Source organism: Carlito syrichta, unplaced genomic scaffold (genome assembly GCF_000164805.1).
Source record: "Carlito syrichta isolate Samal-C Ts95f unplaced genomic scaffold, Tarsius_syrichta-2.0.1 Scaffold309881, whole genome shotgun sequence".
NCBI lineage: Eukaryota > Metazoa > Chordata > Mammalia > Primates > Tarsiidae > Carlito > Carlito syrichta.
Genome location: NW_007253977.1, coordinates 182254 through 195252, shown reverse-complemented (window position 1 = coordinate 195252; position 12999 = coordinate 182254). Strand labels below are relative to the sequence as shown.

Below are 12999 nucleotides of genomic sequence, written 5' to 3'. Positions count from 1 at the left end.
CTCACCTCAGCCTCCCAAAGGTGCGGGATTACAGGCTGAGCCACCGAGCCCGGCCCCTTTCTGTTTTTTAATTTTCTCACTGGAACAGATTCAAAATTCAACTCCGCCGGGCTCGGTGGCTCAGCCTGTAATCCCGCGCGCCTTTGGGAGGCTGAGGTGAGTGGATTGCCTGAGCCCGCGGGTTCGAGACCCGCCTGGGCAGTGAGACCTCATCTCCACAATAAATCAAAAAATCAGCCGGGCGTGGTAGCGCGCGCCTGTAATTCCGGCTACGCGGAAGGCTGAGGCGGAAGGATCGCCGGAGCCCAGCAGGTCGAGGCTGCGGTGGCCGGGAGCGGCCACTGCACTCCAGTCTGGGCGACAGAGTGAGACTCCGACTCAAAAAAAACCCAAAAAAACAAAATTCAACTCCAAGACTGGCCCTTTTTGCATCTGCATTTTCCTTTATTTCTTCAAAGAAGCCTGTATAATCTTGACTAGGGAGTTTTATACTTGTCTGGTTTTATGATGTGTGTATTAATTTTTTTTATCTTGCAGGTGAAAATGAGTTCTTCAGTAAGAAGAAAAGGCAAGCCAGGCAAAGGAGGTGGAAAAGGGTCTTCTAGAGGAGGAAGAGGAGGCAGGAGTCATGCTAGTAAATCTCACGGGAGTGGTGGCGGTGGCAGTGGTGGAGGCGGTGGCAATAGAAAGGCTTCCAGCAGAATTTGGGACGATGGAGATGACTTTTGTATCTTCAGCGAATCTAGGCGCTCATCCAGCAGGCTAGTATACTCTTTGAATTTTCAAATATAGAAATGGTATCAGTCCTTAACGTATGGGACGGATGACTGAGAGAGGAAAAAATGCCAAGTAATTCTGGTCAAGTTCATTGTAACTCTTATTTGTTACCTGACCATCCTCCTCTTTGTCGCCTTTTATAAAGGCATGATGGTAAATGACTGGTTGTGTGGGTGTGTGTGTGTGTGTATGTCTGGGTTGAAATCTGAAGTTAACTTTAACTTCTGCATGACACTGAATTGCTATACCCAATGTTACTAGGAAAGTAAATACTGGAAATAGTGAGAGTAGAGAAAATTATTTTAAGTATTCCTTAGGCATCGTAGGTTTAGGTTAAAAGTGAACAACCAAAAGTGTAATGTGGCTGTAGTCTATTTTTTCTAGTTGATGAGCTATGCATTTTCCAGCCAAATCAGCCATGAACTGATGGTGTTTCATGTGGTGACCAGTAACAGATGTCATGTGGGTTCTCTCATGTTTTTTTTAAACTAATGAATAAACTTTGGGAAGTCTGGTAACTCTAATGAGTATTTCATAAAAGCAAAGATTTTGCTATCGCCAGGCACGGTGACTCATGCCTGTAATCCCAGCACTTTGGGAAACTGAGGCAAGAGGATTGCCTGAGCCCAGGGATTTGAGACCAGCCTGGATAATTTGGCAAGACTTCATCTCTACAATAAATTAAAAAATTAACTGGGCATGGTGGCATGTGCCTGTAGTTTCAGCTACTTGAAAGGCTGAGGCAGAAGGGTCACCTGAACCCAGCAGGTTGAGGCAGTGGTAACCCTGAGTATGGCACTGCACTCCAGCCTGGGTGGCAGAGTAAGACTCTGACTCAAAAAAAGAAAAAGATATTGCTATTTCGTGTTGTGCAGTGTAAGTACAGTCAGGTATCACTTAGTGGGGAAACATTCTGAGAAATGCATCATTAGGTGATGTCATCATTGTACAAATGTCATAGAGTATATTTACATAAACCTAGATAGTAGAACCTACTTCATACCTAGGCCATATGGCCTAGTCTATTACTCCTAGCATGGTGCTGTAATGAATACAGTAGTCAGTTGGAACACAGTGGCAAGTATTTGTGTATCTAAACAAAGCAAAAAATATAAACAAAAAATACAGAATAAAAGATAAAAAATGGTACACCTATATATACACCTATATAGGTCACTTACCTTGAATGGAACTTGTGGAACTGGAAGTTGCTCAGGGTGAGTTCTAGGAGTGATTGTGAATGAACGTGAAGGCCTAGGACATTACTGTTCACTACCATCAACCTTATCAACACTGTACAATTAGGCTACACTAAATTTATACAAAAGATATTTTTCTTCATGAACAAATTAACTTTCCATTTAAAAAACTTTTTAGCTCTATGTCATAACAGTTCAAAATACAAACATTTTATAACTGTACAAAATATTTTCTTTTTTTATGCTGTAAGTTTTTTTCTATTTTAAAAGCATTTTATTTTACATTGTAAACTTTTTTGTTGAAAGCTAAGACACAAGCACACACATGAGCCTAGGTCTACACAGCGTCAGGATATCAGTATCACTGTCTTCAGGGGCAGTAACGTATGGAGCTGTCATCTCCTGGGATAACATGCCTTCTTTTGGAATATCTCCTGCAGGACCTGCCTGAGGCTGTTTTACAGTTCACTTTTTTTTTTTAATAAGTAGAGATTACAAATGATGAAAAGTATAGTATAGATGGCCCTCTGTATTTGTGGGTTCCGCATCCATGGATTCAACCAACTGTGGATTAAAAATATTCAGAAAAAATGGATGGTTGTGTCTGTACTAAACACATACAGACTTTTTTTCTTTTCGTTATTCTCTAAGCAATACAGTATAACACTATTTATGTAGCATTTACAATGTTTTCAGTATTATAAATAATCTAGAGATGACTCAAAATATATGGGATGACCATGTGTAGGATGTATGCAAATACTACCCCATTTTATAGAATGGACTTGAGCATCTGTGGATTTTGGTATCCTGAGTGGTTCCTGGAACCAGCCCTCCCCAGGTAGCAAGGGATGACTATAGAGTAAATGCACAAAGCAATAACATAGTTGTTTATCTTTATCAAACATTGTGTACTGTGCATAATTGTATGTCGTGTACTTTTATATGCCTGGCAGCACAGTGGGTTTGTTTATACCAGCATCAGCACAAACACTTGAGTGATGTGTTGCACTGTGATGTTATGACAGCTATGATATCACTAGACAAGAGAAATGTTTCAGCTCCATTGTTACCTTATGGGATCATCATTGTATGAGGTCCAGCAATTAGGTTTATGAACCATCCTGGGAAAAGTACTGTGTATCTCATTGCTGAATATCACTGTGGTCACCTTTGATACTCCCCTTGGGAAGCTATGCACTGATGCCAGCACCTAGTCCCCCTGTCAAAGCAATTTTGGAACTCTTTTTTTTTTTTTGAGTTGGAGTCTCACTCTGTCGCCCAGACTGGAGTGCAGTGGGCGCTCCTGGCCACCGCAGCCTCAACCTGCTGGGCTCTGGCGATCCTTCCACCTTAGCCTTCCAAGTAGCCGGAATTACAGGCACGTGCTACCATGCCTGGCTGATTTTTTGATTTATTGTAGAGATGAGGTCTCGCCAAGTTGCCCAGGCGGATCTTGAACTTGCAGGCTAAGGCAGTCCACTCACCTCAGCCCCCCAAAGTGCAGGATTACAGGCTGAGCCACTGAGCCCGGCTGGAACTCTTTTCTGGAACGGGCATGAGAGCTGTCATCATTATTTATTGAGGGCTGACAATTAAGTTCTCAGACTTGCCACCATGTGCTTATGTTGACAGCATTGTATGAAGAACTATATTGGAGCACCCTACTCACCTGATCTGGCCCTCAGTGACTTTTTTCTTTACCCGAAGATAAATATTGAAATATTGAAAGGAAGACATTTGAGGTCAGGAAATGGAATCCTTGAGTGGTTGGGTTTTAACTTAAGACACTAACACCCCACATGTTCTCACTCATAAGTGGATCCTGAACATTTATCATAATACTACAAGAAAGGGACTCGCAGTAGCGGGGGATGGGGAGGGAAGAAGGGGCGGGGAGAGGAACATAATATCACTAAGGGTACCTGATCCCAAACCAGACAAAGTGAGGACCAATGGGAGGCCCAAATTTCACATGTATGATGACCAGTTATGTACCTAATCCTGAATTATACCCCACATCTTTAAAATATAAACGAAAAATACATTATTTTAAAAAATTAAAAGAAAGGAAAACATTTGATGACATTCAGGACATTAAGGGTCATATGATGCCAGCTCTGCGGGCCATTCCAGAAAAAGAGTTCCAAAATAAACAAACTTCTAAGACTGGATGAAATGTAATAGAAAAGATATCCTGGGACACTCTAGGTTTTAAAGTTAAGAGAATTTGGAATGGTCTCAACACAAAGAAATGATAAATGTTTGAGGTGATAGTTATCCTCATTTCCTGATTTGATCATTGCACATTGTATGCATGTATCAAAATCTCACATGTACCTCATAAAAATACACAATTATGATGTATCAATAAATTTTTTTAATTAAAAAAATAGATAAAGCTAAGAGAGAGTACAGGGAACAAACCAAGGGGATTGAGAAGGAGCTGCCAAGGAAGTAAGTAGGAGGAAAATTAAGAATGTGACTTTTGGAAACCAAGGGATAAAAGAGTTTTCGAGGAGAGTGTTCAGTCAGATTGAATTGGATACTTATGGGGAATACACCTTTATTTAAACAAATAAACCCTCTTCTGATAGGTCAAGAAAAGCATACTGAGAATTGTCTATTGGATTTGGCAATGTAGATACCATGGGTAACTTTGACAAGAGCTGTATTAGCACAGTTGATGGAGAGGAAACCCTGACTGGAGTGTGTTAGTGCATTTCAGAGAGAAGAAGAAAGTAGAGAGAGATGATGATTTTGATCACCTATTTGAGGCGTTTCACTGAAAGGGATCATGGGGGAAGGACATATGGGCAGTAGCTCTAGGGAGACATGCAGTCAAGGGAGGATTTGGTTGGGTTTGATTTTTTTTTTTTGAGGTTGAAGTCTCACTCTGTTGCCCAGACTGGAGTGCAGTGGCACACTTCCGGCCACCGCAGCCTCAACCTGCTGGGCCCCGGTGATCCTTCCGCCTCAGCCTTCCAAATAGCCGGAACTACAGGCCCCCGCCACCATGCCCGGCTAATTTTTGATTGATTGTAGAGACGAGGTCTCGCCAAGTTGCCCAGGCAAGTCTCAAAGAACCCCCAGGTTCAGGCAATCCACTCGCCTAGGCCTCCCAAAGTACTGGGATTACAGGCTGAGCCACCGAGCTCGGCCTGGTTTGATTTTTAAGGGTGATAGGCATTCTGTGGCTTGTCTGAATGCTGTTGGGAGTGATCCAGTGGAGAATGAAGAACTGACCATGTGCAAGGGGGATGGTGCTGCAATGACTTCCTTGAAGAGATGAATGAGACTGGACTATAGAATACGAATGGAGCCGGGCTCGATGGCTCAGCCTGTAATCCCATGCCTTTGGGAGGCTGGGTGAGTGGATTGCCTGAGCCCGCGGGTTTGAGACCCGCCTGGGTTAGCAAGACCTCATCTCTACAATAAATCAAAATGAGCCAGGTATGGTAGCGCGCACCTGTAGTTCCAGCTACTTGGAAGGCTGAGGTGGAAGGATCGTCGGAGCCCAGTGGGTCGAGGCTGCAGTGACCGGGAGTGGACACTGCACTCCAGTCTGGGCAACGGAGTGAAACTCCAACTCAAAAAAAAAAAAAAAACCGGGTTCGGTGGCTCAGCCTGTAATCCCGCATCTTTGGGAGGCTGAGGTGAGTGGATTGCCTGAGCCCGCGGGTTCGAGACCCGCCTGGGCAGTGAGACCTCATCTCTACAGTAAATCAAAAAAAATCAGCCGGGCGTGGTAGCGCGTGCCTGTAGTTCCGGCTACTCGGAAGGCTGAGGCGGAAGGATCGCCGGAGCCCAGCGGGCCGAGGTTGCGGTGGCCGGGAGCGGCCACTGCACTCCAGTCTGGGCGACAGAGTGAGACTCCAACTCAAAAAAAAAGAATACGAATGGAAGGATTGACTTGAAGACAAAGGATGCTTCTTCCTTGGTAACAGGAAGGAAGGCAAAGCGGGGGAGTGGACAGATGAGTGGGGGATAAGACATGAGACTTCTCCCCCGTTTTACTAATCATGAGGAAATGATCAGACAGATCCAAACTGAGAATTTTTACAGGACAGTAGACCCAAGCTCTTCAAATAGTCAATGTCAAGAAATAGGGGAACTGTTCTAAATAAAGGGAGTTTGAAAAAAGAGGTAACAGAATTTTTTTGGATTGGCTACTCAGTCAAAAAATCTTTAAAGGATACAGTTGAAGCAATTAGGAAATTTGAATTGGACTACATATTAGATGATGTGACTATCAATATTAGACATCTTGAGAGTGATAATGGTATTGTGGTTATGTAAGAGTTTATCTCTGTTCCTAGGAAACACATGCTGAAGTATTTAAGGGTGAAGATGATGTCTACAGCTTACATTCAGATGGTTCAGCAATGTATGTATATACATTTGTAGAGAGAAGAGCATATATGTAGTCATATATGTATGAGAGAGAGAGAGGAGAAAAAACATGTGTTAACAATTGGTGAATCTAGGTCAAAGGTGTTTATTTCTGTACCTTTCACATTTTTCATAACACAGGTTAGGGGAAATGAGAGATTTGGGGTAACGCTTCTTTTCAGAAATTGCCACTAAGTGGTTAAAAACCACAGCTGACTGTGTTTTCTCCTTTGCTACCTAGTCTTGCAAGTGTAAATGTGTGGTTCTTTTCAAAGTCTCAATAATACGTTGAATTCTTTTAAATATGGGAAATTTTTCTTCCATTTCTCTAGATTTGTGAAAATATATGATGAAACATTCCAAAAGAAAAAAATAATAATGAATAAAGGTAAATTTTAGCCAGGAGTGGTGGCTCATGCCTGTAATCCCAGCACTTTGGAAAGCCCAGGCAGAAGGATTGCTTGAGCCCAGGAGTTTGAGACCAGCCTGGACAACATAGCAAGATCTCATCTCTACAAAAAAATTAAAAACTTTGCCAGGTGTGGTGGTGTGTGCTTGTAATCCCCGCTACTTATGAGGCTGAGGTGGAAGGATCATCTGAGTACAAGGGGTTGAGGCTGTAGTGTGCTCTGATCACGCCACTGCACTCCAACCTGGGCTACAGAATGAGTTGAGACGCTGACTGAAAATAAAAAAAGTTAAACTTTAGAACTTGTTATTTTAAATATTAAGAAGAGATCCTAAAAAAATCTAAATTTCAACAATGAAAGATTGGTGAAGTAAATTCAATACATCTATATCAACATGTAACTATTTAAAATTAAGTTACAGGAGAACATTTCTTTTTAGGGAGATGTCAGTGCTATTTTAAGAAGAAAATAAAGCAAATTATAAAAGATTATGTATGCTGTGAAATTTTATAAAATACATATGTGAAAAAGAATAATGTGATTTGGGGTGACTTGTTTTCTTCTTTGTCCTTTTCCACGGTGAGCATGCATTTATTATTATTTATTTGTAGTCAGGAAACAATGATAATTTGGGTATCTTAGAAATAGGGTCTAATATTTACAAGTAAGATAAAATTCAATTGTTTTCAGATCGGGTACTTAATGTAGTATAAAATAAATACCCCTTCGCGTGTGGCTTTTTCAAAGCCCTGTATTGCAGAATGAGTCAGCATCAGCATTGCCTTTTCCAGAGGAGACTTGGGTTGGTGAAGCCAGGTTTTTTGGTTTGTTTTTTTTTTGAGTTGGAGTCTCACTCTGTCGCCCAGACTGGAGTGCAGCGGCTGCTCCCGGCCACCGCAGCCTCAACCTGCTGGTCTCCGGCGATCCTTTCGCCTCAGTCTTACAAGTAGCTGGTACTACAGGCATGCGCTATCACTCCCAGCTAATTTTTGATTTATTGTAGAGATGAGGTCTTGCCAAGTTGCCCAGGTGGATCTCGAACCCACGGGCTCAGGCAATCCACTCACCTCAGCCTCCCAAAGGCACAGGATTACAGGCTGAACCACCAAGCTGAAGCCAGGTTTTATAGTTATGAATCTAATCAGTTTTTTCTCAGCAGTCCCAATATAATGAAGTCTGGTAGATACTGTAGAAAATGGCAAATCTTTTCATGTTCATTGTCATCTTTTGTGAGATACTTGACAATCCAGTTTGTGTTATGTTTATCTGGAGACCCTGAAAAGTGTGTAACTTTGCTCTTGTGTCCCCTGCAGACCTAGCAACAGTAGCACAAGCAAAGGAGAGGCTCGCCCCAAGTGGAAACCCAAAGCCAAAGTGCCCCTTCAGACTCTGCACATGACTTCTGAGAATCAAGAGAAAGTGAAAGCTCTTCTCCGAGACCTGCAAGAACAAGATGCGGATGCTGGATCTGAGTAAATTGTTTTATTTCAGTAAATCCTTATATCAAGGAAGATGTATTGACGGCATGAAGGGCCTGTGCACCTGTGGGATACTGTGTCGATACTGATCTTCTGTCTCTACAAAAAAGAAAAAGAAAAAAAAAAGAGGGGCTGCTGTAATCCCAGCACTTTGGGAGACTAAGGCAGGAGGATCACTTGAGGCCAGGAGTTTGAGACTAGCCTGGGCAACATAGCGAGACCCTGTCTCTAGTATTAAAGAAAAAGTAATATTTAAAAATTAGTGGTCAGCCATGAACAGTTCATTTTCCACCCCACGTGCAAAGCTCTCATCTGTCTCAGATTTAGAAAAGGGGATTATGTGGCGAAACAAAAATTGGGGATAGTTTTTACTGAATGAGAGGCGAGCCAAGATTTCTGGTCTAGAACACAGCTCTGGGGTTAGACTGCCTTTGGTCTCTAGTTGCTTGTTACTGTGTAACCCTAGGCAGTTACTAATCCTCTTTGAGTTTTAGAGGAGCGTCTGAAAAATGGAGATTCCGATAGTAGTTGGTAGGGTTTTAGGAAAGATTAAAAGAGTGAGTATATATAAAGCTCTTAGCACAGTACCTGGCATGTAATAAATGCCTGATAAATGTTCATTGCCAACATGTAAATTAAGAGTTCACTAAAAGATTAAATCAGCCACTGACTGTAGTCAGGATCCTATGTCCTTGACTCATTGAATTAAATTCTTTGCTAAATTTTTCTTTGAAGTCAGTAGAAATGAGTATTTAATATATGAACATGTTACCTTTGCTAGAAGAGGCATTTCTGGAGAGGATGAGGATGATGAGCCTGAGTGTTGTGATGATGAGCAGTACTGGCCAGCTGGACAAGAACCTTCCCTGGTTCCCGACTCGGAGCCTTTGGAATATGCTGGTTTGGCCTCAGTGGAGCCTCATATTCCAGAACCGATTGTCTCTCCGTTTGCAGTGCAGAAACTTTCCAGGTGATTGCTTGTATGGCTTATGGGAGGCTGGGAAGAAGCTGAAATCATGTAAACCCAACTTCTCCTCTTCATGTAAATTCCTCTTGTGGGTTTCACCAGTGTCTAATAGTCCTCGTATTCCATTTTATAGGATGGGGGATTAAGGAGGGCTTAGTATTATCAGGGACACTTTTTCAAAGTACAAGTCCTACCCACATTTAGTTTTAACTTCACATAAGCATCTTTAAATGAATTTGACCTCAGTGATGCAGTGTTTCTTTTTACCTGTCATTTTTGTCGTGTTTTGCCCTTGACAGGTATGGTTTCAGTGTTGAACGCTGTCAAGCGGTCCTGAGGATTTGTGATGGAGATGTGGGGGCATCACTGGAGCATCTACTTACACAGTGTTTTTCAGAGACATTTGGGGAGAGGATGAAGATCTCTGAGGCAGTTAACCATGTCAGCTTAGCAGAGTGTGTGGAACAGCGACAAGAAGAGGCGTTTGCTCTCAAGTCAATCTGTGGAGAAAAATTTATAGAAAGAATTCAGAACAGAGTCTGGACCATTGGATTGGAACTGGAGTATTTGACAAGTAAATTCTGCAAATCCAAGCAAAGGGAAAATACAAAAAATGTACAAGAAGCTTCACATGAAATCTGTAAATTTTACCTCAAAGGAAATTGTAAATTTGGGTCAAGATGCAAATTCAAACATGAAGTACCCCCAAATCAAATTGTTGGAAGAATAGAAAGAATTGTAGATGATTCTCATCTTAACACTAATGAAGATACATCTTTTTTATATGAACTTGAAATTCGATTTTCTAAAGACCACAAATATCCCTACCAGGCTCCCCTTGTGGCATTTTATTCCACCAATGAGAATCTACCTCTGGCATGTCGTTTACATATTTCAGAGTTCCTTTATGGCAAGGCCTTGACATTTGCAGAAACTTCAGAACCTGTTGTATATTCTTTGATGACACTTCTAGAAGAAGAATCAGAAATAGTCAAATTACTAACAAATACCCATCACAAGTATAGTGTCCCTCCTGCGAACTTTCTGCCAGTACCCTCTAGGACCAGAGTAAATAATCCCACCTGTTATAAACCAGTGATGCCAAGTAATTCTTTTGTTTCAATCCAGATTCCAGAAGGTATGTCAGGCATTCATCGTGTGGAGGGGGGCATTCAGAATGATGGATTTAGAAGTTGAAGCTTCTAAGGCTGGTCTGGGATCACCCAATTATCTTGAGCAAGTTATTCAGTCCCACAGGCAAAAGGGAGTGAGAATTCCATGAACTATAATTGTGCCTGGCTTTAATTGTAAGGCCCAGTTATGTTGCTGTGTCTGGGCTTCTAGAACAGATAGTTTGTAGTGATGAATAAGTTTGTTTGTTTGGTTGTTTGTTTTTTTATTTCAGTAGCATTAGGGAGTGCAAATAATTTTGGTTATATGGTTACATTGTATAGAGGTGAAGAAGCCTGACCCTTAAGTGTACCCATCACCCCTACTTGTGCACATTGTACCCAATAGGTGATTTTTCCTCCCTCTACTGCTTTCCGCCTCCCCTTTCTGAGTCTCCAATGTCCACTATACCATTTTCTATGCCTTCGCAGATCCTTAGTTCAGTTCCCACTTAACTGAGAACATGCAGTGTTTGGTTTTCCGTTCTGTGTTAGTTCACTTAGGATGATGTTCTCCAGTTCCATCCAAGTTGCTGCAAAAGGTATCCCCTCATTCTTTTTGGTGATTGCGTATTACATAATGTATAGATACACCACATTTTCATACCACATTTTCATCTCACTGAGTGAGACCCTGTCTAAAAAAAAAAAAAAAAAAAGGAATCATACAATATGCAGCTTTTTGAGACTGGCTTCTTTGACTTAGCATAATGTGTTCAAGATCCATCCATATTCTAACATGTTTCAATACTTCATTCCTTCTTATTATTGAATAGTATTCTATTATGTGGGACATGCAGTAATTTACTTATTGACTTATCATTGCATGGACATCAGTGCATCAGTTGATGGGCATTTAGGTTGATTCCACATCTGCAGTTGTGAGTTGTGCTGCTATGAACATGTGGGTGTAGGTGTCTTTGTTATTGTCTTTGGGTAGACACCTAGTAGTGGGATTGCTGGATCAAATGGTAGATCTGCTTTTAGTTCTTTGAGAACTCACCATGCTAATTTCCATAGAGGGTATACTAATGTACACTCCCATAACAGTGTACAAGTGTTTTCACAACGGTTTATTTAACTTTATAAAATCTGAGGGTCGGAAGGACTTAGGTGCCTTCTCAAGAAAATGTTCCATGTGATTCATTTGGTTTCATATGTTTAATTCTTGTACTCTATATGGCATTACTTGCTAGTGAGTTTTTAGAGATACTTTTCTTTATATTCCACTGTCCATACCCTCCTGCATTTGTATACTAGTCTCCCAAGATTTATTAGAGTAGAGCTATCTTTATCAGTCTATAAATCCTTACATAAAGAAATGCCTGTGTAGGCTTCTAGCTTTGTTCAGATCCAGGTTTGCTGTACAGATTCTTATATCACAAGTAAACCCCTCTCAGCTCTCATCAAAGAATTCTCTTATTTGTTGTCATCTTTCTTTGAAAGAAACAAAAGTGTGTACTATTTCACAAGAGTTCCCGGGCAAATGTCAATAAGTAGACAACAGTGAAACTGTGCTGAAATGTGAATGTTGGACAGTGAGCTGGGTTCAGTCATTAGCCACTGGACTCCCAAATGTCAGCAGCTTCTAGCGCATGGGATTCAAATATGTTCTTTGGGAAATGACAAATTATGTATCATGGACTTTAAAAAAAATAACTTTATTGAGATATAATTTATATACCATAAAAAATCACCCTTTTGAAGTGTGCAGTTCAATGGTTTTTAGTATATTTACAGAGTTAGGCAACTATGACTACCTTCTAGTTTGAGGACATTGTTACCACTCCAAAAAGAAACCCTGTACCCAGCCGGGCTCGGTGGCTCAGCCTGTAATCCCGCGCCTTGGGAGGCTGAGGTGAGTGGATTGCCTGAGCCCACGGGTTCGAGACCTGCCTGGGCAACTTGGCAACACCTCATCTCTACAATAAATCAAAAATTAGCGGGGTGTGGTAGCGCGCGCCTGTAGTTCCAGCTACTTGGAAGGCTGAGGCGGAAGGATCGCTGGAGCCCAGCAGGCGAGGCTGTGGTGGCCAGGAGCGGCCACTGCACTCCAGTCTGGGCGACAGAGTGAGACTCCAACTCAAAAAAAAAAAAAAAGAAACCCTGTACTTATTAGCAGCCTCTCCTAATTTTCCCCTTCCCCTAGCCCCTGACAACCACTAATCTGCTGTCTGTCTCTATGGATTTGCCTGTTCCATACATTTCATAGAAATGGAATCATATGCAGGGAACAGTGGCTCATGCCTGTAATCCTGGCACTTTGAGAGGCTGAGGTATGAGAATCGCTTGATCCCAGAAGTTTGAGACCAGCTTGTGCAGCATAGTGGGACCTCGTCTCTACAAAAAATTAGCAAGTTATCCTGGTGTGGTGTACAGGCCTGTAGTCCCAGTTACTCGGAATGCTGAGATGGAAGAATTACTTGAGCCCTGAGGCTGAGACTGCAGTGAGCCAGAATGGTGCCACTCTGCTCCAGCCTGGGCAACAGAGTGAGACCCTGTCTAAAAAAAATAAATAAATAAGGAATCATACAATATGCAACTTTTGAGACTGGTTTCTTTTTTTTTTTTTTTTTTGAGTTGGAGTCTCACTCTGTTGCCCAGACT

At 41.8% G+C, this 12999-nt stretch overlaps 1 protein-coding gene across 2 annotated transcripts in view; it reads left to right on the top strand.

Annotated features, from left to right (window-relative positions):
• The first annotated feature begins 537 nt into the window (after window positions 1-537).
• Window positions 538-12999, top strand: part of DHX57 (DExH-box helicase 57) — a 61269-nt gene continuing 48807 nt past the window's right edge. The window contains exons 1-4 of one of the 2 annotated variants that reach the window (XM_021717596.1): window positions 538-634; window positions 8092-8250; window positions 9038-9226; window positions 9523-10361. In XM_021717596.1, coding sequence (XP_021573271.1) covers window positions 8174-8250; window positions 9038-9226; window positions 9523-10361 — 1105 coding nt within the window. In that variant the 5' untranslated portion in view covers window positions 538-634; window positions 8092-8173. Of the gene's footprint in view, window positions 635-8091; window positions 8251-9037; window positions 9227-9522; window positions 10362-12999 lie in introns of those variants that run through there. The other variant, XM_008068130.2, reaches the window with a different exon arrangement.